Source organism: Panthera onca, chromosome F1, assembly GCF_046562875.1.
Source record: "Panthera onca isolate mPanOnc1 chromosome F1, mPanOnc1 haplotype 2, whole genome shotgun sequence".
NCBI classification, from domain to species: domain Eukaryota; kingdom Metazoa; phylum Chordata; class Mammalia; order Carnivora; family Felidae; genus Panthera; species Panthera onca.
This window is the reverse complement of record NC_138355.1, coordinates 31,780,965-31,806,443: the sequence shown is the minus strand read 5'-3', so window position 1 is coordinate 31,806,443 and position 25,479 is coordinate 31,780,965. Positions and strand designations below refer to the sequence as shown.

Genomic DNA, 25,479 nt, shown 5'->3' with positions numbered 1-25,479 from the left:
ACACATTTGGAGCAAATGTTTGCAAACCGTGTATCTGACAAAGGCTTTGTGTTCAGAATATATGATACATCATAGGGAGAAGACCAGCAACTCAATAAAAATATAGGCAAAATATTTTAAGAGATACTTCACAAAAGAAGACATACAGCTAGCTAATAGGTACATCAAAAGATGGTCAACATATTAGTCATCAGAGAAATGCAAATTAAATCCACTGTGAGCTAACATACACACTGAGCAGAATGGCATAAATTAATGACTACCAGTACCAGGTACTGGTGAGGATGTGCATCAGATCGAACCCTCATACACTGTAAAACATACAAGCACTTTGGGAAAGATTTTGGGCATTTCTTAAAAAGTTAAGCATTCACTTACTATTTGATGCAGTAATTTCACTCACATGTATTTTACAAGAGAAATGAAAACCCACATTCATTCACAAAGCTCGTATGCAAAAATATAGAAGCTTTATTCATAATTCCAAATAGGGAACAACACAAATGTCAATCAATAGGATAACCTGATTGCATATCCATTCAAGGAAATATTATTAAGAAGTTCAAAAAAATAAATGAGGAGGAGTCTCAAAAATATTATGCTGAGCCAAAAAAGCCAGACACAAAAGAGTAATGGAATTACATAATGTAATTCCAGTTATATGAAGCTCTAAAAAAACCCCACAAATTTAATGTATAGTGATGGAAAACAGATCAGTGGTTGGAGTGTATCTTGGACTTTGGGGGGTAGATACCTGGAAAGGGGCACAAGGAAACCTTCTGGTGTGAAGGATTATTTAAATGTTGATTTTGATGTTGCCTACAAAGGTGCATGTATTCTTCAAAATCCGTTGCACGATACACCTAAAATGAGTGTATTTTATGTGAACTACATCTCAATAAAAATTTGAATATAAGATATAGATTTTCAAAACAGATAAAAACAAAATAAAATCATGTGCTGCCTCCAGGAGAAGCATCTAAAGCATGTAGACACAGAATTGTCGCAAATAAGAAGGTGAAAGAATAGGGGCGCCTGCGTGACTCAGTTGGTTAAGCGTCCAACTCTTGATTTTGGCTCAGGTCATGATCTTGAGGTTGTGAGATTGAGGCTCCACCCAGTGTGGAGCCTGTGGAAGATTCTCTTTCTCCCTCTCTCTCTGCCCCATCCCTGCTCTCTCTCTCTCTCTCTCTCTCTCTCTCTCTCTCAAAAATAAAAAATAACAACCAAACCAAACCAAAATAACAACCACCAGCACCAGCATCACCACCGATATCGTTCCTGCCTCATAGAACTTATATTGTAGTGAGGGAGGCAATCTCAAGATCAGATACATACCTGTAAAACTAAAATGTCTTAAGTCTCCCTAGAGCTGAAACATCATTATGAAATAATAAAAAACAAATTGCTGCTTAAAATAATAGGTTATATTGTCTTCAGCATTCAGAGAGCTTTTATTTAGAGAAAGAACTTTTATGGTTGTTGTTGTTGTTTTTTTTTTTTTGAGGGGTGGGGAATAATTGATTAAAAGGAGGATGACAACTTATTTAATCAAACCTGAAAAGGAAATGGAATGTTATGAGAGAGATGTGATGCTTGCTGGAGGGAATGTAGCTTGAGAAAGTATTTATTAAAGGGAAATATTTGAGCAGTGTTAAGTGCTATGAGGAAGATTCAGGAAAGTAGGAGCAGTGGATGATTCCAGTTTACAAGGGCATTATTGAGAGTCAAGTTTCTGAAATGCAAGGGGCTCCAAACACAGAGTGGTCATTCAGCCTTTGAGTCAGAAATATGCTTCCTGTGGTTGTAGCAGGAAAAACGGAGAGAAAAATGGTTGTTGATTTGGGCAAGGTTGTAGATGTCAGTGACAGGCAGTTGAAGGTGTTCCTGTCAGATGTCTTTCATTTTCTGTGAACTGGGAGATAAGGTCATCTTCTGAGAGCCAGAGTGGAGATGGTAGTTGGAGGAGATTAGAGAAATTCTGGACTTGGGACAAAGGGTTGTCCCGGTTAGAGGTCATACATTTAAAGTGGTTCCTATCTGCACAATCCTAGGATTTTTCTCCAGCCCCATTGTGTAGCAATAGGACTCTTGGGAAGGGTCTGGACAGGTGCATGCATATAAGTTTGGGGAGACAAAGAGAACAAGGGGTAAGAGAGTGGATACTAGTAAAAGGAGTAGTTTAAGTGATGGACCCTGCAATCTAAGCTGGAGAGGAAAAGATAGACTCAAGAGCACTGATTGATTGGCAGAAAGTAGAGATGGTGGACGAATAAATTAGTCCAGAGAGTAGACTGGCTCAGTGAGGGAGCAGCTTTAAAAAGAGAAGTGAGGGACTAATTTCACTCAGCATAATACCCTCCAGATCCATCCACATAGTTGCAAATGGCAAGATTTCATTCTTTTTGATTGCCAAGTAATACTCCAGTGTGTGCGCGCGCGCGCGTGCGTGCGTGTGTGTGTGTGTGTGTGTGTGTACATCTTCTTTATCCATTTATCCATCAGTGGACATTTGGGCTCTTTCCATACTTTGGCTATTGTTGATAGTGCTGCTATAAACATGGGGGTGCATTATGCTAAGTGAAATTAGAGAAAGACAAAAATCATATGACTTCACTCATATGAGGACTTTAAGAGACAAAACAGATGAACATAAGGGAAGGGAAACAAAAATAATATAAAAACAGGGAGGGGGACAAAACAGAAGAGACTCATAAATATGGAGAACAAACTGAGGGTAACTGGAGGCATTGTGGGAGGGGGGATGGGCTAAATGGGTAAGGGGCACTAAGGAATCTACTCCTGAAATCGTTGTTGCACTATATGCTAACTGTGATGTAAATTTTTAAAAATAAAAAATAAAATTAAATAGAAAAAAAAGAAAAGTGAGGGAGTTGAAAATAACTCTCATAAGACATCTACGTTTGGTTGGATGGGATTCACCCCCTTAAAAAATGGGGAAAAATAGCAGGGGAAGGAAACCATAATTGAAATCACAGAATAGTCTCCATCACACGGTTCCTCTGTTCAAGAAGTCAATGTATCTCTTTACTGATTATTATAGATGAATGTAGTACAAGGTTTGGCTATACAGTGACCACCCAATAGTTATCTACCAAGTAATGAATAAATAAATAGTAAATGTCATCCTTGAAAATCCTCTATTACATGTCTTTCTGGTTCCTTAGGTAGCTAATAGTTGAATAATTACCCAGGGAAGCAATGGAATTGTGATTGGTGCTGGAATCAGAATTGGGTTCAAATCCCAGAACAACCAGATGCTAGACTGATCATGGCAGTGTCTAGTAAAAGTTCTCCTTACCTACCGGCTCCCTCCCTTTGTGGGGGGATTCAAGGGTAGTGGAGAACAAGGTCTTTGTCCAGATGGTGGTTTTACATCCCAAGATGGTCTTAATTTTTATGTGCAAAGTTACTGGGAAGTTAAGAGATATAAAAATGAATTAAAACAGATTTTACTCCACAGGAATTTTCGAGACTGATAGGGGAGACAGACATAAATATAATGTATACACCAATTTCTAAGAAAGACATAGAAAATCGTTATTTTTTTAAATGTTGGTTTATTTTTGAGAAAGCGAGAGAGCGCTAGAGAGAGAATTCGAGTGGGGCAGAGGCAGAGAAAAAGGGACAGAGAAAATTCCAAGCAGGCTCTGCACTGCCCCACATTGAGACTGGAATTCAAAAACCATGAGATCATGATTTGAGCTGAAATCAAGAGTGGGATGCTTAACCAACTGGGCCACCCAAGGGCCCATGGAAATAGTTATTTCTAAGAGCTGGGTGAAAATAGGGAGTTTTTATGAAGGAAGTGGCATTTGAATTGGGTACTGAAAGATGAGCAGAAAAGGTAAAGGGCCATCTAAAATGCAGTAACCATCTAATGAAAGGTAGAGAGAGGGTTACAGAAAGTTTGTAATGTATCGAGGAGGGCAACAGCATCAGAGATACATTAATTTAACAATTCATTCTTTTGCTCCTGTCTTCAGAATCTTATTTTTTGTTGACTAGGGAAATAAAACAAGTACACAAACATACACAAAACTAGTGGGCTTCATATAAAGGAGAGATAACATCTACTTTTGGAGATTCTTCTGGCTGCAATGTCCTCCCCTGAATCCAGCTAATAAGTGTTCAGAATCACCTCTTTAGAATACGATCAACGGGACAACAGCAGTTAAGAGTGACATCCTGTATACTCTAGATTCAATTTCAAATTAGGGAGCTTCTATGTGCCTCAATTACCTTTTAAATAAAATGGAAACACTTTCCTCAAAGAATTGTTAAGAATGACACTGGAAGAAGAATGCATGGCAAGCATAGTACTTCACATCTATGTCCTAAATTACATATTTAAAAATAAGTAGATACCTAGTGCGCAACATTAAGAATGTTCGCCAGCCCGCACAATTCCGCCGGCTGTAGGTGATAGACCACACCCTCCTAATCAGCCGGGCCGGTTCCTACTCTCCTGCGGAAATAGCGGTTCCAAAAGGCCTTCCGACTCTGCAAGAGCACGTGGGCTCCGCCTCCCCACAACAACAAAAAAACACTGTAACTCTGGTGCCGGCAGGTTGGGTGGTGAGGGCTTGATTTTTAAATCCGTCCGAAAGAACCAATCAGAGCGACCGTCCGAGTGCGCGGAAGCCGATTGGTTTGTAGCTACTTATGGCAACCAATAGGCGTGGAAGTAAGTTCCGTCGGTCCCGGAAGGGGGCGAATCGAAAACGGGTGGCGACCGCGGGCAGTTTGAATTGCAACCTGGGCTGAAACCCGCGGAGGCTGCGCCGGAACCCGACTCTCCCACGGATCGTCTTTCTCTCCCCGCCAGCAAGGTGAGTGTCCTGCGTGGGTCGTGGCTTCGGCTGCAGGCCTGGGGGAGCGGCTGACTTTCTGTCCGAGGACCCGCGATCCCACAGGCATCCGCGCTCCGTGGCCCAGGGGATGTAGCGGTCCACCCCCTCCCACCTGACGGGACCGGAGGATCAGCCTGGCCGGGGTGAGGTTCTTAGGGCCGCTCTGCTCCTGGGAAAGCTGTGCTCGCACCACTGTCCGCAGACCCAGCTCGCTCACGAGCTCGCACTCTGGGGGATCGGTTTCCTCGTGATAAATGAATTATAAGGTAAATGAATTGGGGACCAGCAGGTATTTTCCTCGCAGCCGTCTACGTCCCCAGCCAGTGGCTTCTTGGGTTTTCATTTGCCCGGTGGGTTGGTGTGCCTGCTGCCTCTTGCGAGAGCATTTCTCCTGCCTTCCACTTTTATTTGGGCACGCTTGGGTGCCTGGCTCTGTTATGTTATGAGGACCCAGAAATAAACGACCTGAGTCCTATCCTTGAGCCTGGTCTAGAGGACCAGGCTGAGTTTTAACTCTTAGGCCTAGCCGTTGCTCTGTAGGCGGGGACTCCGCTTTCTTGTTGGAGTTGGGAGATTCTGATAAAGGGAAAGCGTGAAAATGGGCCTACAGTGCGTGTTTTGATTCGGGCATAAAGAGTGCCTTCCACATATTTAAGATAGAGCATTTTCTGCAAAATCCTCCTTACAGGAACCTTGACATCTAGGGCTTTTCTTCAACTACCCACCCTCCTTTACACCTGTTGCTTCTTACATCTTAATCTGGAGATTTACAATTTTTTGTCATTTGCCCAGTGCTTGGGTAATGATTGTTGGTGATTGATGCCCTCATCTGTCAAAGTATGCTGTAATCAAAAGTAGCTTGGGTCTGATGATTGTTTTAACCACTTCTTTATAGCAGTATCTTAGATTTGGAAATGCAAAAGCATTCAACTTGCCAGTTTTCCTTCTGTTTATTTTCCTCATCTCTGTCATCTTTCTAAATTGCTCCTTTTAATATTTTTTTGGTGATGGCATCTGATGTAATGAGTTCAGTGGCTAGCATAACTGTTTAGGACAGATATCATTGTGTGCCTCTGGGGTATTGTACTCCCATCCCTGAATGAGCAAGCTAGATTGAACTGAAGGAGAAGCCTATTGTGGCAGTGTAAATTGTCCTTTGTTGGTGGAGAGGCATGAGATTTCTTTCAGCAGTTTTTGGGCAAATAGGAGTGGAGTTTAAGATGCTGCGTTCAAAGAATTGAGATCTGCAAAAAGAAAAAAAAAAAAAGCTGGCGGAGAAAGCACAGCTTTCCAAGAACTTTGCTTCTGTTTTTTAATTTTTTTGAATGTCTTTTTTTTTAAATCATTCCTAGTTCTTTTACCAACTGTTTATTAGTTGTTCTGATAAAAAGTTTCATGGGTGAAGTCAATTGAAGCAAGACACTACAATGTTTGTGGATTTCATTTAGTAAAAGAGATTCTCCCCTTGTTGCCCAAATAACTGGAAAATGAATGCTTTTCTTTCATTTAAGTTCTAGAGGCAAACGAATAAAGAACAATTACCATACTTTTCTTCCAGATGATTTAAATATCCTAAGATGTGGCCGAGAAGGAGGTAGGCCACTTCTCTCTTGGTACCACAGGCTGAAATATACAAATGAAGTGTTTTTGACAATAAATATAATAGCTAACAGGTGTAGAACACTCATCAGGAAATATAGTACTGTTGTAAGCCTTTGGGAAGTCACCACCATTATTATCCATATTTTACCGATGAAGAAACCAAGGCACAGAGCAGTTAAATAACATGCCCAAGGTCACACACAGCTGGGCTGGGATTTGAATCACTGAGTCTATATACTGGTTTCCTCATCAAGGTCTCTCTGGAGCATGTCTTTACTGCATTGTGCAATGACTCTAGCACTAATACTACACTCGCTCTTTGTTCATTCATGCATTAGCTCAACACATAACTGCTTGGAAGGAGAGACAGGGTAGCTGTGTCATGAGAGACTATGACCAGGAGATATGACCAGGTTATGTATCTCCCCAGGGAAGGCTTCCCAGAGGAAGAGGGACAAAGTATAAGTGGCAATGATGTGAAGAGGGAAAGAAGAGCATTTGCAAAATAACTTATCATGAGTTTTATTTGTTTATAGGATCTATTTCACCTGAGACCTCATAGCAAAATACTCATGTTTTGTGTAATAAAAACAAATGGAGTGGCAGAAAGAAGGTAGGTCAGAAATGAAATTTGAGAAATAGGAAAAACAAAGCCAGGGAAACCGAACAAGCATCTTCTGTACTTCACCATCAGAGTTATTGGTGGTCACCTTTCAGGGGATGGAGAAGATAGATGTTATACTTCCTTATCTTTTGAAATGCGAAGTTTTGAAACTCCTTAGAGACTCCCTAGTCTCTGAGACTTGTAAGTTTCCTTTTACTGTATTAAGCCCAACAGTTTGCTTACTCTTTTCAGTTTACTTATAAATGCGTGAATAGTAAAGAAAGGAGAGCAAAATGAGCTGGGCTTTGGAAGAATGGAAAGAGGGCCTGCCTACAAGAGCGCTCCAGAAAATTCAAGAGCTGGAAGGACAGCTGGACAAATTGAAGAAGGAAAGGCAGCAACGGCAGTTTCAGCTTGAGACTCTGGAGGCTGCGCTGCAGAAGCAGAAACAGAAGGTATCAGTGAAACGCTGGTATTTAAACCTTGTCACTTATTTGAGCTTGGTCTGAAATTTCGAGAAAAAAGATCATGCTGTCTTCAGGTTGTATTCCGCCCCTCTCCTTTTTTCAGTCATTTGTATTTTAATTGCCTCATTTTCTTCATCCTCTGTCCTCATTTCTGCTTACCTGCTAAGATTCAGAGCTGCTGAGTTCCATTTTAACTCCGTTTGGGACCACACATTGGAAATTACTTTTGTACTCTGTACCCACATGGCCAGAATTCTCCAGCTCCGAATTTAGGGGCTAGTATTAGAGCCCTTTGCAGTCCAAATGGATATCACTTTCTGATAGTGGGCTTTTCACTTGGTATTCCCAGTCCTCTTCTCTTCTGGGCTAGAAAATGAAAACTTAGAGGTGCCTGGGTGGCTCAGTCGGTTAAGCATTTCCGCTCAGGTTGTGATCTCATGGTTCATGGGATCGAGCCCCACGTAGGAGCTCGGAGCCTGCTTGGGATTTTCTCTCTCCCTCTCTCTCTGCCCTTCCCTCGTGCTCTCTTTCTCTCAAAATAAATAAATAAACTTAAAACAAAATAGAAAATGAAAATTTAAACAGTGCTTCTTCCTTACCTCTGCATGAGCCAACAAGGTAGTGGTATAGTCACTGCTTCTAAAACGTCTTCACTAGTGGGAGAATTTTTACAATAAGTGAGTTTAGCAGCCAGACTTTGAAATGAATTGCTAAGGGAGGTTTATAGGGTTTATTTTTGATTTTGTTATCTTGAAAGGACATTAAAGCCTCCCTTTCTAGGAAAGGTACGTGTGTAGCCCTGACCAAAGATAATGTAATCCATGACTTTGTAGAACTTTAATGTCTATAGGCTACCAAGTGGGGTCATTTAAAATTTCTGTGTTCTTCGTGAAGCACTGACATGTGCATTGTAGCAACCACATCTGAGAAACATTAGTTGTCAGTGTTGAGCTCAGATTTACAAATAATGCTTGGTAGAATCACAAAGTAAGAGACCCGTTTCTTTCTGCACAATCTCCATTAGGTTGAGCATGAAAAAACTGAGGGTGCAAACCTAAAAAGGGAGAACCAGAGCTTGATGGAAGTATGTGAGAATCTGGAGAAGACCAAGCAGAAAATTTCTCATGAACTTCAAGTCAAGGAGTCACAAGTGAATTTCCAAGAAGGACAACTGAACTCCAGCAAAAAACAAATAGAAAAACTGGAACAGGAACTGAAAAGGTAATTTTTTTGAATGGTGTTTTTATGGATGTCATTTATATGTGTTCGTCAGATGCATTTTTATCTTTTCCTTTAATGATATAATTATGAATTGCAGTTTTTTCCCCCAGTGGAATAAACAATGATTTGAGGAAAAGTAATTCTTCTGTACTTCCTATCGTCACATGGCTTAGTACTATATAAATTCGTTAAGTGGCTTTTTGCTTATTCATTTCTTTGTTCAGGATATGTTTATTAAGCTGTCTCATGTGCAAGACACTGTGTTTGTTACTGGGTGGTATAATAAATAACGCCAAATCTCTCGACAGTGAGTACTGAAAAGGCGGAGGGGAGTGAAAGCATGGCTAATACTGATGGCTTCTGTTTCCTCTGAGTAGAAAAGCTGTTGCGAGAATAAGAGAGAGAAGTAGGGGGTTTTAGAAGGACCTGGGAACACTCAGGGTCTAGCTGAGATTGGAGTCTAGGAGTTGACAGTGGGGCCCATCTATAGAGTTGTACACTTTTTATTTCCCCGTCAGCATCTGCGATGTAAATGCTAAGAATGCGAATGGGAGGTTTGACTTAGGGTTGTTTTCAGCCAGGGTCATGGGATAGGAGACAATGGATAATTGAGGCTGCTGCGAAGAGAGTGGTTAAAATCCTGTGCCACGGAATCTAGGCTGGAGAGGGAAGGGAGCAAACTCAAGAAGAGCTTCCTCCTGAGATCCCCATCTTCCATCTGAAGCGTTACATAACCGATTTGCCAGTTTCAGTGCCATATTTAAGCAGTAAAAAATGGTGCTTTTGACTTCTTTACCATTAAAAAGAAATCCTCAAACAACTTGAGACATCAGTCAAAATAAATCTAGTGGGACCTAAATGCTAGCTTATAAATGATACCTTTTTGTTTTAATAGTGGAATTTGGTCAAAATAGCAAGGAGTAATACAGACTGGAAGCAAAATGGACTTTAGTAGATTGCCCCATTGTTGATTCTGCTAATACACACCCAGAAACTTTTTTTAAAATGTTTTTTTTATTTGAAATAACTTTTTTTTTTAAGTTTATTTATGTATTTTTGAGAGAGAGAGCCCGAGACAGTGTGCCCGCGGGGGAGGGGCAGAGAGAGAGGGAAACCAAGAATCCCAAGCAGGCTCCACACTGTCAGCGCAGAGCCTACATGGGGCTCAGTCCCAGGAACCATGAGATCGTGACCTGAGCCAAGATCAAGAGCTCAACTGACTAAGCCACCAGGTGCTCTTGAAATAACTTTAGGTTTACAGAAACAGTAGTTAACATCCAATATAACCAAAGCATAATGACTGAACCAGAAATCAACATTGGTTCAGTGCTATTAACTAAACTATAGGCCTTATTAGCATTTCACTAGTTTTTCCGGTAATGTCCTTTCTCCGTTCCAGGATCTGATCCAGGATCCCACATTACATTTAGTTGATGTTGTCTGAGTCTCTTTCTAAGCTGTGACAGTTTCTTGCCTTTTGTGTCCTTGCAGCTGTTGACAGGTTAACTCGTCAGCTCTTCTGTAGAATAGTCCTCAATTTGGGTCTCTCTGTTGTTCTTCTCACTGATTAGATCAGGGTTTTCAGGAGTGGCATGGTTCATATTTTGGGCTAGATGGTTCTTTTGGACTAGATGTGGAAGGCTGTCCTGGGCACTGTAGTGTCCTTAATAGCATCCCTGGCCTCTACCTACTAGATTCCGGTAGCACCTATCCCATCTGCAAGTTTTGACAATCAGAAATGTCGTTAGGCATTGCTAAATGTCTTTTGGGAGGACAAAATCATCCTGGATTGAGAACCACTGGGTCCGATTGAGGTTATGAATTTTGGGTGAGAATACCACAGAAGTGATGATGTGTCTGTTTCAGCGTATACTATCAGGGTAACATGATTTAACATGACTTTTACTCTGATTACCTGGCTAAGGTGTTGTCTGGGTTTCTGGGAACCCAGAATAGTAACTGGGAAGTTACTGTTTTCCCCTTTGTAATTAATAAATATCTTGCCACCAAGGAATTTTTTTTTCCTAACATAACTGCAATAATCTTAATCCTACCTACCTCTCAAACATATTTTTGAAAGTTCAAACATTTTGCAATGACTCTGATTTGTCTTCCTGTGAAGAGAACTTAGGTGCACAGAAATCTTTTTATGATTTTGTTTCCTATCCATACCTAGAAGTTGCATGTTAGAATGATAAGTCGTTTCTATGTCACTGAGTTTTTTGTTTTCTTGTTTGTTGTCTGCTGTACCAACCTCCATGAGAACAGGGACCTTGTCGATCTTATCACTGTGCCCCATGCACCTGGCAGTGGTAGGCCCTCAAATATTTGTCAAATGAATAAATGAATGAAAGATAGGCAGTTGCTTTTGAAAAACAGGTGCTAGAGAAGTTGGAAGTTGAGTTCAGAAGGCCAGAATAGTTTTCTTTGAAAGCACGTTTTGGCTGCTGGTTTTAGAAATACTGGTTTTCATAATTTAGACAGAAATGTTTATATTTCTAATATTTTAGATAAACATACTTTTGTATACATTTCTCTATTTTATTGCAAAGTGACATTTGATAGCGGTACTTGCAGATATAAAGTGCTCAGAGTTGTGCGTGACACCTAGCACCCTGGTAAATGTCAACATTATCATTAGTTGTCACAGTCGCCATTGTCACCATTGTGGGATTAGGACAGCACATTTAGTTTAAGAGTATTCTTATTATGGGATGCCTGGGTGGCTCAGTGGATTGAGTGTCTTGACTCTTGATTTCAGCTCAGGTCATGATCTAGCAGTTCATGAGTTTGTGCCCCGCATTGAGCTCTGTGCTGACAGCTCAGAGCCTGCTTGGGATTCTCTCTCTCCTCTCTCTGCCCCTCCTCGGCCCCTCTCTCTCTCTCTCTCTCTCTCTCTCTCTCTCTCTCTCTCTCTCTGTCTCTGTCTCAAAATAAATAAACTTTAAAAAAAAGTATTCTTATTATCTATGACATAGGTATAGATGTTTATAAATGTTTATAAACTAACCTTGAGACTATGAAAACTATGAAGAGTACAATTGTCTATAATGTGACAACTATAAACTACAAAAACTCTTGAATGTATTTTCAAATTCTCATTGGTAACCTTCAAGTACAGGACAGAAACTTATTTTTTCCATCAGTGGCCACTGATTAGGTTTCAGGAAGGTCTCAAACGCGTTAGGTTTGAACCATTTGAAATGTTGGTCAAAAACTGTTGAGTATTGATGATCTCATACAGAAAATCGTTTAATTTAGTGCTTTTTTTTTGGCGGCAATTTGTGTTTTGTTTTTTTTTTTCCATAGGAAATAGGAGTAAAGGTTTATAGAAATAGTAGAAGGGCATACTTTTATTTACTATTTATAATAAATATACTCTTTTAAAAAATGAACATAGGGAAAGGGGGATGAAACGTGAATTTGAGGGGGAAAGAAACACCCGATTTTACAAGATTCTTTAAAATGCATCTCTGGGGTGCCTGGGTGGCTCAGTTAGTTACGTGTCAACTCTTGATTTAAGCTTGGGTCATGATCTTACTGTTTGTGGGTTCAAGGCCCACATCAGGCTCTGCACTGATGGTGTAGAGCTAGTTTGGGATTCCCTCTCTCTTTCTCAAAAAAATAAACTAAAAAATTTTTTTTCTTAAATTCATCTCTAGAATTGCCAAACTTGTTACACCTTTGGTAGTCTATAGATCTGGACTATTCCTTGTGGTAGTGGCTAGCTACAGGTGGCTATTAAGCACTTGAAATGTGACTGTTACAAATTGAGTAGTGCTATAAGTATACAATGCACACCAAATTCTGAAGGTTTGGTACAAGGAAATGTAAAATAATAGTATTTTGTATTAGTCAATAATTAGTATTGACTATAAGTTGAAGTGATAGTATGTTGAAAATACTGAGTTAAATATAAAACTAAGACTAAATTCATTTTTTCTTATTGCTCTTTTCATGTTAGTAGAACCTTTTCTACTGGATGGTGCTGTTACCTACCATAAGCTCAAATGTGATGATTTGATTTGCTGAGTAGTCCTTTTCAGTCCAGACATTGTTTCTTCCTTCTCAGATTGAGTTTGGAACTGGGTGGAGCCAGGGCACTGGGGCACTTTCTTTACTGCTTTCTTCACACCTTATATGTAGCCAACAGTCCACAAGAGACTGTCGCGTGCACGTCAATAGCCACTCTATACTAGCCATTCTATACGGTGTTCATTTCATTTCTTGTGTTGAGCTGAAATCACAAATGTTACAGATTTGCAAGATTTGAGTCTTCTATTCCCTTAGGCTGTCTGATCTGAAAGGTGTTCAGAACCTATACAGTGTATAGCTTCCTATTTCTTTGTGACGGTTTCCAGCCCTGTCTTCTCTAGATGCACTACGTTAACTGGATTTTTGTGTCTATGTTTTTAAAGTGTCATAAAATTCATGGCAGGTATGTGTAAGGTTTTTGTAATGATTTCACATCACAAGTGACGTCATTCGGTTTCATGATTTGAGCTCATGCTTCGGCGACACCAGTTTCTTTCGATGTTTCTGAAGTTCTGGGGTGTTTTGGGGGTTGGTTTGTTTGTTTTAATATTCCTATGTCTTTCTTTGGCTTAGAATACAAAATTTGCTCAGAATATATCCCCAGCCTCCCAACTCTGTTACCATAGTGGTTTTTACAGATCTTCATTATAGCCTTTATACCACTGTAATTCTTGGTTCATATTTCTGTTTCCCTGACCACACTGAGTGCCTTTGATGACGGGGGGCTGAGTCTGTCACATGAGTTAGTTCTTATTAAATGTCTGTTGGGTACATGAAGTGCTGAAGAATTCTTAGAGGGATGGGTTTTTTGTAAGTTTATTACTCTCTGGGAGCGTAGTGCTGGCATTCTGTAGCATTTGCTCTGATGTGGCATCCTCTTGGGTCCTTTTCGAACAGGTGTAAATCTGAACTTGAAAGAAGCCACCAAGCCGCACAGTCTGCAGATGCCTCTCTGCATCCATGCACTACACCACAAAAAATTTTTGCAACTCCACTAACACCAAGTCAACATTACAGTGGTAAGGATTTTTTCCTTCATAGCTCTTTTATTGGGATTTTAATTTGGTCAAAGAAATCAATTAATTCATCTTTGAATTCAACTTTAATATGAGCATTAAAAAAAAAACTTTTTAATTTGGGCATTGCATGGGCAATATATCCATTTGTGTATCTGTTGAGCCATATTGAGCCACCAGGTAAGCCTTCAAACTTTTCATTTTATTATCCTGCAGTGTGTTTTAAAAGTAATTCAGGTTGAGAATATTCAAAGCACCTATGTCTCTATAATTTGATACTTGAGTAATTTGATCAGCGTCTGTTGTCCAAACCCAAATGTTCTGTTTACTTCGTGTACCAGGCAAGATATTCACTTCTAGACTATTGTGATGATCGTTCATCTGTGAATTCCTTTGTGAAATCAGTGGCCGAAGTCAAACTGTTTCTCATTGTCTTTGTTTAGGCTCCAAATACGAAGATCTAAAAGAAAAATATAATAAAGAAGTTGAAGAACGAAAAAGATTAGAGGCAGAGGTTAAAGCCTTGCAGGCTAAGGTAAGTTAATTATGGGCCTCACGATAGAGTATGTGGTTGAAGAAATAGTACTTTGACATACAGAAATACGAGGTTAGAGAAAAATCTGGTGTACGTAGAGCCCGACACATTTTTCTTACACTGATAAGATAAAGTACTGGCTCATTACGTTAGTTGTAATCACTGTTCGGTTTTAAAAACAAGTAGCAGTGAAAAAATAGAGTGGGGAGATCAGTTTATCCCTAGACATCAGATGTTCATCAAATTCTATAGAAACTGTAACCATATAATTATTTCCCTGTTAAGATCTAATGGTAAGGAGCGGGTAGGAGCAGAGTCATTCCAGACGCTCACTGTCTGGCTTTATCACCTGGAGGCCATTGCTTCATATTCATTCCTTACGGAATGTGGGGATTGCCACAGGGGACGTGGGGTTTGAAGGCCATTATTTATGAAGTGTTTATTTCGAGGAGAATGTTATTAAGGTAATCTCCCCATTCCTGTTAAATAAGTTGCTGACCAGGGTATTAAATTCCATTTGGGTAAATAAACAGGTGGGCAAAGAGATTTAATGTCAACAAGAGAAACAAAATACAGGTATTAGAAACCCCTGCTTTTAGCTTAGGGACTGACCCCCAAAATACCTGGTATCTGTAGAACTAACTTTACTGTCTCTGTTTGTGTGATGTTATTTGCTAAAAAAAAGAAAAAAAGAAAAACAACAACAACAACAAAATTCCAGTTTTGCACCTCATGTTGCAAACTTATGTTTCTGCTAAACATAAGAACTCCGTGAGATGGGACAATTCAGCAAAGAGTTTAAGGGTGAATTTATAAGTAGATACCTTAAATGTTGAGGGCCAAAAGGTACCTGTTAGAGCTTTAACAATTTTAATTATTTTCCTGCCTCTAAGCCTTTTTTGGAGGTCATTAGGATTCTGATATATAGCAAAGGTATTGCTTCTCAAGATGAATAAAAATTCAACAGTAATTTTCTGGTTTGTCTTAGAAATATCATGTGCTTTGTTATCCGGTCCAGTCCAGTCATTGGTACCCATTCTTCTGACATTGATGCCCAGAGTTTTTTTGATGGAAGAATTCGAGTCTCTATAAACAGGAAACCTCTCCCTGTGGCAAGAAAAGCTTTTGTTATAAAGAATTTAATGCAGCATCTATGGCCATGTCTTGATATTTGTCAGAACAGAGGCAGAGAGAAGAACAAAAGAAGTAGATAAAGGGAATTAAGAGTACATTTGTTTGAGGAACACTAAGGAATATATAGAATCGTTGAATCATTGTACACCTGAAACTAATAAAACACTGTATTCTTGAATTAAAAAAAATTCAAAGCAGTAGCAAATCCACAAATGTGTAATATGTAATATAAAACACCTGATATGTCATTTTTTTGGAGTGGTATGGTAGAAAGTGAGATTCTTGAAAGAGTTCTTTAGATTAATATTTAATTTTGATTCTCTTTGTGCAAAGCTACAGGGGGAAGCGACCAAGGACAGGCATAGGAAAACCAAATTTCAGAATTCAAATGGTAGTGAATACTCACTTGTATTTAATGGAGTATATGAGGGATGCAAAATAAATATAAAAACGGAACCCATCTTAATAGATTGGAACTCACATGGTAGTGTCTTAACCCTTTAATGCTAAAGTCTAACCATTAGAAAGTTCCCTCACTGGATATTGGCACTTAATGGTTCCCTTGACTCGATGAACATTCTTTGTTGGTACACAGTGGAAGTGTTAACTTCTTGGTATTTTGTCTTTATGTTCTATCTGAAAATGAATAGCATTGAATATTGAGAAGTCTAAAGGGCTCTAAAGAGTTTCTATCTTTACAGAAGGTGAGTCAGGCTATTCCTCAAAGTACAATGAACCACCGGGACATCGCACGGCATCAGACTTCATCATCCGTGTTCTCATGGCAACAAGAAAAGACCCCTAGTCGGCTTCCGTCGGGTGCACTGAAAACTCCAATTAGGAGAGATTTCTCTGCATCTCCTTTTTTTGGGGAACAAGAGATGACTCCAAGTAGATCAACTTTGCAAACAGGGAAAAGAGATGCGAGTAACAGTTTCTGTGATAATTCTAGCAATTCTCATCTTTTGGATCAATTAAAAGCCCAGAATCAAGGTAACTTTTTCAGCTAAATTAAGTTGAAAGGAAATTTTCCTAAGATCATTTCAGAGGTGATTCCAGATGTTTCTAGTCCTAAGAAGCGCTCATGTATTTCGTTGGACACGTTGGAAGTAAGCACCTCAGTCTGGTGATAGGAAATACTATTTTGGGTTAAAAGATACCACAATTTTCGAATATACTTTTATTTGTACTAAAAAGCTGGTGCCTCGAAGCCTTCAAAAGTAGGCTGAGTGGCTTTGTCTTTCCAGAAGTAGGGTCAGTAGGTCGATTTCAGTTGACCCTCCCCAGGCTTCTCATCTGACTTTGTTTTGTGGCCCCTGGAACAAGCCTGTGGTCGGCCCGGCTTTGGGCAGAGGTGAGGCGTGTGCTCTGCTCTGCCAGGTAGTCCATATGGGAGCAAACCTGTAACCTTGGCCATGGCTCCACGCTACAGCTGACAGCCAAGGGTACCAGGTGGTGTTTTGGAGTCTACTCTGCAGACTCTGATAATTTCCAGTGCTATGATATATTGAAAATCACCGTCAATGTTTGCTGGTGAGAATTGTCCCACTGCCAGTGTCTTTGGAGCCAATATTGTGTGTATGTAGGGAAAAAAATGAAAAAAAAAAATTATTGTTAATTTTGGCAGTATAGGAGGTTCATACTGTCTTGATCTTCACTGGAGGTAAAGCTACCAGAGAATTTGGGAGTGTGATTTTTTTACTGCTTAGCACTCATTTGCAGATGATATGAGCACAAAACAAATATTAGTTTGCCAGTATATAAAATCAAGTGGTAGTTTTAACGTAGGGTATTATATGGGATGCACTTTTTGCAGCCTCAGTTAGGTACTTTTCACGATTTTTAGAAAACCATTTTCTTTCCCAAGTTTCTCTGAAAACAGCAGAAAATTTGTTTCCCCTGCTTCCTATGGGATATTAGAATACGAATGACAATAGAGACTAACCATTAAAATTAAATCCAGTTAAAGTAGCTTCCATGTGTAACGTGAATCGATTGATATTTGTCCCACCAAAGGTTTCAGAGCAGAGTAATAACATAAATGACACCGTCTGAATTTAGATGTAAATTTTTGGTGAAAAATATATATTAATTAAAGTGTGGACTTTGTTTGTGGTTTAAGAGCTAAGGAGCAAGATTAGTGATTTGGAACTACGTCTGCAAGGACAAGAAAAAGAAACAAAAGGCTACGCGAGTAAATGTCAAGAACTCCAACTCCAACTGGAGAAAGCAAAAGTGGAATTAATGGAAAAAGAGAAAGTTTTGAATAAAAATAGGGATGAACTAGTGAGAATGACAGCACAGTACGACCAGGCATCAACCAAGGTACTGGACTTTTCATGAGTTCTTGAAAACCTACACTTTGTCATATAATTCTTCGGAAATATTTTTCATACACTTAAATTTCTGAAATAAATGTTAGTAATGAGCCTCATTAATACATACTAGGCAGTATTGGTGCAATTGAACTAGTAAGTTCTTTTTAGAGCTGGGTAAGTGTGGGGTCCAGTCTAGATGCACGATTTCCCAGCAAAGTGGCTTGGGCTAGTTGCTGATTTCTTTTCCATCTCAGAGGGTGCAGGAGAATAACGGTTATGTATATACAACACCTGACACATACAAGAGGCAACTAAGTAATGGAGCTTTAAAGAGGTTTAGGAGGTACAATAGAATTTAATTGATCTGGGGCGCCCTCCTGGGTGGCTCAGTCAGTTAGCATCCAACTCTTGGTTTCGACTCAGGTCATGATCTTCCAGTTCGTGAGTTCAAATACCACATTGGGCTCTGTGCTGACAGTGTGGAGCCTGCTTGGGATTCTCTCTCTCCCTCTCTCTCTCTCTCTGCCCCTTCTCTGCTTGCTCTCTCACTCTTTCTCTCAAAATAAATAAACTTTTTTAAAAAATTAAAAAAAAAAGAATTTAATTGATATACTTTTTTTTTTTTAAATGTTTTTTTGAGAGAGAGAGAGAACGTGAGTAGGGGAGGGGCAGAGAAAGAGAGGGAGAGAGAGAATCCCAAGTAGGCTCTGCCCCATCATCCGTGCAGAGTCCAACCTTGAGATCATGACCTGAGCTGAAATCAAGAGCCAGATGTTTCACTGACTGAGCCACCTAGGTGCCCCTAATTGATCTACTTTTGGATCCAACATACATACTCCTGCCATTGAGTCTCAAGGTTCCACCTAAGGCCAACTTTCTTAGCGTGTTTGAGGGTGTTTTGTTGTTATGGTTGTTGCTTTGTCCCCAGTCTATCAATAGTGTTTTATCTATTTATTTATTTATTTATTTATTTATTTATTTATTAAATTCGTTCATTCACGGATTCATTTGATTTGTTGTTGACTGCTTGTTGTATGTCAGACACTGTTCTGGACCTGGGGATGAAGCAGTGAGAAAATAGACAGAAAGCACTGCGTTTGGGAAGCTTCATCCTAATGTTGGATGTAACATAAATATAGAGTCACATAGATAATATGGTGAATGGTGACAAGTGTAGAGAAAAATGAATTCTCTTCTAGGACCAACTGATTATTTGGTGCTTCCTGAGCCCAGTCTTTATCTGGGTCCAGCGTTTTGCTCACATTTGCCTTTCTGCCTGGCACACTCTCCTCTTGGAATACTCTTGACATGTTCCTCAGCCCGTATGCAACTTCCTTCATCTTTTAATGCAGTGAGATCTTTTCTCCTGGCATCCCCCTTAACACCCTTTTATTGTCGTTACCTGTGTCCTAGCCCTTTGGGTTCCCACACTTGGCTAATTGTCAGAATGACAGAGAAACTTGCAGAATTAATCCTGTTAGACCCATGTCTGATGTGGGCCCAAAGAATTTACTTTTAATAAACTCTCTAGATATTTCTAAGGCAGTAGGTAAGAACCTCTGTTGTAGGTAGACTTACATCTTCTGTTGGTCTCCTGAAGGCAGGTTCATTCGTCTTTTCTTTTTTCTTTTCTTTTCTTTTCTTTTCTTTTCTTTTCTTTTCTTTTCTTTTCTTTTCTTCTTTTCTCTTTCTTTTCTTTTTTATTTCTTTCTTTCAAAATTATTTAAAGGTAATTATAGATTCACATGTGCTCATATAGAATAGTAGCTTGTTAATAAGGCGAGTTACATTGATCACTTTTCAAATATTTGAACGAACCTTGTATCCTTGGAATAAACCCTACATAGCCGTGGTGTATAATTCTTTTTATACATTTCTGGATTTTACTTGCTAATAATTTGTGAGGATTTTAGTATTTATATTCATGAGGGATATTGGTCAGCTGTTTTCTATTTTTGTTCTGTCTTTCTCTGGTATTTGTATCAGAGATCATACTAGCTTCATAAAATGAATTGGGAAGTGTTCCCTCCTATTTTTTGGAAGAGATATGTAGAATCGGTGTTATTTCTTTCTCTTAAGATATCCATGACTTGCAAAAAAAAGAAAGAATTGGTGTTATTTCTTTCTTTATATGTTTGGTAGAGTTCTCCATGAAACCATCTGGGCCTGGAGATTTTTGGGGAGGAGTTTTAAAATTACAAATTTAATTTTAAAAATAGTTATATAGCTATTAAAATTATTTATTTCATATTTGATGAGTTGGGGTAGTTTGTGTTTTTAGAGGAAATGGTTCATTTTATCCAAATTTTTAAACTTATAAATGTAGTTATTTGTAGTATTTTCTTATCCTTTTGATGTTGGTAGGTCAGGTGATATTCTCTGATTCTTTTTTTGTTTTTAATTTTTTTATTATTATTATGTTTATTTATTTTGAGAGAGAGACACACACACACAGAATGCAAGTGGGGGAGGGACAGAGAGGGAGACAGAATCTGAAGTAGGCTCCAGGCTCTGAGCCATCAGCGCAGAGCCTGCTACGGGGCTCAAACACACGAGTGTGAGATCGCAACCTGAGCAAAGTCGGACGCTCAACCAACTGAGCCACCCAGGCACCCCTGATGTTCTCTGTTTCTGATAGTGGTGTCTTCTCTTGTTTTCTCTTTGTCAGTTTTGCTAGAGATATGTCAATTCTGTCAGTAACAACAATAAAATTTGTCAGTTTGTTGATCTTTTATTGATCTTTCCAAAGAATCAGCTCTTTGGTTCATTTATTTTCTCTATTATTTTTCTTTTTTCAACTGTATTCATTTTTACTCTGGTATTTCCCTCTGCTTGCTTTAGGTTTATTTTGCTCTTATTTTTCTAGGTTGTTGAAGTAAGGAGCTTAGATTATTGATATGAGGCTTTTCTTTTCCAGTGCAGGCATTTAATGCTATAAATTTCCCTCCATACTACCTCAACTGTGTCCTACAAATTTTGAGGTATTGTATTTTAATTTGTATTTAATTACAACGTATTTTTATTTTGTATTTAAAAAAAATTTTTTTAAGTGTTTTTATGTTTATTTTTTGAGGGGGGAGGGGCAGAGAGAGAGGGAGACACAGAATCTGAAGAAGGCTCCAGCTCCGAGCTGTCAGCACAGAGCCCAATGTGGAGCTCAAACCCATGAACCGTGAGATCCTGACCTGAGCTGAAGTCAGACGCTTAACTGACTGAGCCACCAAGGCGCCCCACAATTCAACGTATTTTTAAAACATTTTCCTTGACACTTCCTCTTTGCTTCATGGATTACTGAGAAATACCTTGTTCAGCTTCCAAGTGGTTAGAGATTTTTTTTCTTTTTGTTACTGATTTCTAATTTGATTCCATTGTGTTCAGAGAAGATACTCTATGATTTCAGTTCTAAGTTTGTTGAGGCTTGTTTTATGGCCTAAGACAGTGGTCTATTTTGGTGTATGTTTCATGCAGTTGGGGGAAAAATACATATATTCTGTTGTTGGGTGGAGTGTTCTAAAATTATCCTTAGCCCCAAATCATCTGTTGGTTGATGGTGTTGTTGAATTCTTCCATATTTTTGTTGGTTTCCTGTCTATCAATTGTTGAAAGAAGGATGGTGAAAGTCTTCCGTAATTGTTGATTTATCTATTTCTCCTGTCAGTTCTATCAGTTTTTGCTTCACATATCTTATAGCTCTGTTGTTTGGCGCATGCACATTTAGGATTGCTATGTCTTTGTGGACTGACCCTTACCATTATAGAATAGCCCTCATTGTCTCTGGTAATTTTCTTTATTCTGAAGTCTACTCTTTCTGATATTAACGTAGCACTCTGCCTTTCCTTTAATGTTTGCATGATGTATTTCTTTTTACTTTCAGCCTATCTTTTTATTATTATATTTGAAGTGAGTTTTGCAAAGACAGCGTATAGTTGGGTATATTTGTTTAAATCCACTCTTCCCACATCTGTGTTTTAATTAGCATATTTAAACCATTTACATTTAATGTAACCATTGATGTATTATGGCTTAAAACTGATATCTTATTTTTTGTTTTCTATTTCTTTTTCATTCTGTTGTTTCCTTTTTGCCTGTTTTCCTGTGGGTTACTTGAACATATTATATAATTTCTGATACTTTTGGATGTATTTCTTTGTAGAGCTATAGTGACTGTTCCAGATATTACATTATATATACACACAATTTATCAGCCTATTGGTGTTGTCATTTAAGCAGCTCTAATGGATTACAGAAAATTTACTGCTCTTTTTATCCTTTTACCTTTGCCCATTTATAACACAATTTTCCTAAGTGTTTACCTACATATAGAACCACATCAGACAGTGCTATATTTTTTGCTTTAACTGTCAAACATAACTTAGAAAACTGGAGAAGAGAAAGAAAGCCTATTATTTATACCAATGTTGTTGCTTACCTTGTTTTTCCTTCTTACCCAATTCCTTTCAAGTTTCCTTCTTTCATCATTTCCTTTTTGTTTAGAGAACTTCTTTTAACCATGCTTTTAGGCCACATATTCTAGTTTTTCTTTTTGTTACTGCATCCTGGAAGTTATTTCTTCAGGATATACGGATTCTGGGTTGACAGTTCTTTTCTTTCAGCACCATCATGTTTTTCCCTTGGGTCCTAAAGTCCCTAGTTGCACAATCTTCTCTCCTCTTAGAGCTTTCTTTCATTTGTCCAGGGTTTTGAATTGTTCTCAACGGGAGGAATAGGGAAATGTACCTCTATTCTTACTGGAAGTGGTAGTCCAGGTTCATTTTTAGACATTCTCCTAGTGCAGTGCTTTGCAGAGATACTGTTGATAAATATTGATTCAGTGCGTGAGGATGCAGTAGAGGGTCAATGGGATCATGACCTACCTTGACCCATATATTTATTCACTTTGTGCAATCTGAGTTTATAGTCTTTGTCTCAAAGACTTGGATTTGAGCCCTGACTCTGCCACATCCCAGTTGTTTTGCTTTTGAGTTCTGAGCCTCCGCTGTCTAATCAATAAAATGGTGTTAATAATGCCTGTGTCATAGGATTGTTGTAAAGAATGAGATAATTTTTAGGAGAGCCTGGGTGGTTCAGTCAGTTAAGCCTCCGACTTAGGCTCAGATCATGATCTCCCAGTTCGTGGGTTCAAGCCCTGTGTCGGGCTCTGTGCTGACAGCTTGGAGCCTGGAGCCTACTTCAGATTCTGTGTCTCCCTCTCTCTCTGCCCCTCCCCTGCTCGTGCTCACTCTCTCTCTCTCTCCCTCTCTCGCTCTCAAAAATAAATAAACATAAAAAATTTTTAAAAAAAGAATGAGATAATTTTTATAAAGGCTTAGCCTAGTGCATGGCACATGGTGAGTTTATAATAACATATTATTATTACATGGAGTTCCTTGTCAGTTAAGCTTCTTTTCAGTTGCCTATCTGCCAACTCAGGCTTTCCTATATATCAGAATTATACCTACTCTATTACACTTTGTCTTACTGGTTTTGGTATGACAGGATCACTGAATCTTTGTTCTATCTCACGTATTTGGTAGGGTTTCTTCTTACCAGATCGTGAATTAAAACTTTTGACTAGGACAGTGCTCAGAACTTAGCTCTGGCTTTCTATTAGAAAATTTCCTCCAGGTTCTTAAGACCCATTCATTCGATGCTTTCTGGCTTCCTTTTTTTCCAGTGAGCTACAAATCCACCTAGCTGAAAATTCAGTGTACCTTTCTCCCTCTTGCCTATTAGCATTGCATAACCTAGTCAAATGTGTTGCTCGTCAAATTATGCTTGGTTTTTGCTCTTCCCTGGTCTACCATTAGAATTACCCAGTAAGTAAAATGGAGCTAATTCAATCAAAATCAATACCATGTTCTTTGAACCTATGCTGTGTCTAGTACACTTCTTTTCCAAGTATTTGCAACCTGTGTGGGGTACAAAGTTTGAGCTCAAGTGGAAATATTGAGGCTGGCAGCAAACCTGGAGTCCAGCACTCACATTTCACAGATGAAAGCTGAGGCCCCGGGGTCTTAAATGAGTGCCCAGGGTCACACACTGCATATTTTCAAGGATTTCAGCCCTGGGCACGATTTTAGAATATTACGGAACATTCGTGACACCTAGTGGTCAGCTACTATTACGTGGATTATGCGTCATCAATATCGGAATGTCATTAGAAAATTTTAAATAAGATCTAAGTATCTTCTAAATGCTCTTTTTTAACCTACTCCTGTAGTAAGAGTTGTTGATTCTGAGAGGGTAGTGGGATGTGTTGCAGTTTGAAGGAGGGCCAGCAGAGGGCACCAGGGGTTCATTCATCTCTGTCTTGCATGGGTTTTTTTCCCTAGCCACTGTCAACCACCAACATCGGGACCATCGTTTGGGCAATGATGTTTATCAGAGTTGTTTCCTGCTGCATCCTCAGTGCCTAGCAGGGTGCTTGACATATAGTAGGCTCTCAATAAATATTTGTTGGGTTCATATTTATTATCATCATCATCATTTTTTTTTTTAAGTTTATTTGTTTTGAGAGAGACAGAGATAGTTTGAGCCAGGGAAGGGCAGAAAGAGAATGCCAAGCAGGCTTCACACTGCCAGCTGTGTGGCCCAATGCGGGGCTCAAACCCATGAACTGTGAGATCATGACCTTAGCTGAAATTAAGGCTCAGACGCTTTACCGACTAAGCCACCCAGGCACCCCCTTATTTATTATTTTTATAAATACTTTCTATAATCTTTTTCCTTGGGGATTTAAAGATTCAAGAACAGTAAAGATAGTGACAAAGGTGTCTTAATGTCTAAGGCAGTGGATTAATTTGTACCACTGGTTCAGTATTTTTCTTTTGAATTTGGTATATTTAAAGTTCTGATAGTTGAGGGGCGCCTGGGTGGCTCAGCCGGTTAAGCGCCAACTTCGGCTCAGGTCATGACCTCACAGGTTCGTGAGTTCGAGCCCCGCATCCGGGCTCTGTGCTGACAGCTCAGAGCCTGGCGCCTGCTTCGGATTCTGGGTCACCCTCTCTCTCTGCCCCTCCTCTGTGCGCTCTCTCTCTCAAAAATAAACATTAAAAAAAATTTAAAGTTCTGATAGTTGCAAAATCATTTAGTCATTAATGACCAGCTTTGGTCCTTTCATCTTTGGTTAGTTAATAATTGGTGTCTGACTGGTCTTCTGGCAAAGTATTATGTCATGCTTTCTTTTCCTCCCAATTTCTCTGTTAAATTTCTAATATTTCTAGGCAGGGTGGGTGATGGGTATTGAGGAGGGCACCTTTTGGGATGAGCACTGGGTGTTGTATGGAAACCAATTTGACAGTAAATTTCATATATTAAAAAATAAAAAAAAAAAATTTCTAATATTTCTAATAGTTTTTTTTTGTTTTGTTTTTTGTTTTGTTTTTTTAATTTCTGAGAGAGGAGGGGAGGGTAAGAGTGAGAGGGAGACACAGAATCCAAAGCAGGCTCCAGGCTCTGAGCTGTCAGCACAGAGCCTGATGTGGGGCTTGAACCCACAATTCGGGAGATCATGACCTGAGCCGAAGTCGGATGCTTAAGTGACTGAGTCACCCAGGAGCCCCAAATATTTCTAATAGTTCTGGATGAGACTGTAATGAGTCTCAGAAAAATACTTTAGAAGAGATATTTGCCAAATACTGGCACATTTCTTTTAGACCAGGGAGTTCTCCCCC

At 39.2% G+C, this 25,479-nt stretch overlaps 1 protein-coding gene and 1 long non-coding RNA gene across 7 annotated transcripts in view; one reads left to right on the top strand and one right to left on the bottom strand.

Annotated features, from left to right (window-relative positions):
* Positions 1 to 4,581, bottom strand: part of LOC132686200 (uncharacterized) — a 34,841-nt gene extending 30,260 nt beyond the window's left edge. For all 3 annotated transcript variants that reach the window (XR_009613504.3, XR_013553268.2, XR_009613505.3), the window contains exon 1: positions 4,390 to 4,581. This is a non-coding gene — a long non-coding RNA (uncharacterized LOC132686200). The remainder of the gene's footprint in view (positions 1 to 4,389) is intronic.
* The window catches only part of CENPF (centromere protein F), a 101,337-nt gene that overhangs the window by 34,384 nt on the left and 41,474 nt on the right, over positions 1 to 25,479 (top strand). The window contains exons 1-7 of one of the 4 annotated variants that reach the window (XM_060643828.3): positions 4,732 to 4,853; positions 7,333 to 7,535; positions 8,572 to 8,768; positions 13,701 to 13,822; positions 14,263 to 14,354; positions 16,193 to 16,481; positions 17,611 to 17,813. In XM_060643828.3, the coding sequence (XP_060499811.3) occupies positions 7,374 to 7,535; positions 8,572 to 8,768; positions 13,701 to 13,822; positions 14,263 to 14,354; positions 16,193 to 16,481; positions 17,611 to 17,813 (1,065 nt within the window). In that variant the 5' untranslated portion in view covers positions 4,732 to 4,853; positions 7,333 to 7,373. Of the gene's footprint in view, positions 1 to 4,731; positions 4,854 to 4,876; positions 5,141 to 7,332; positions 7,536 to 8,571; positions 8,769 to 13,700; positions 13,823 to 14,262; positions 14,355 to 16,189; positions 16,482 to 17,610; positions 17,814 to 25,479 lie in introns of those variants that run through there. The other 3 variants (XM_060643826.3, XM_081791887.1, XM_078441331.2) reach the window with 3 other exon arrangements.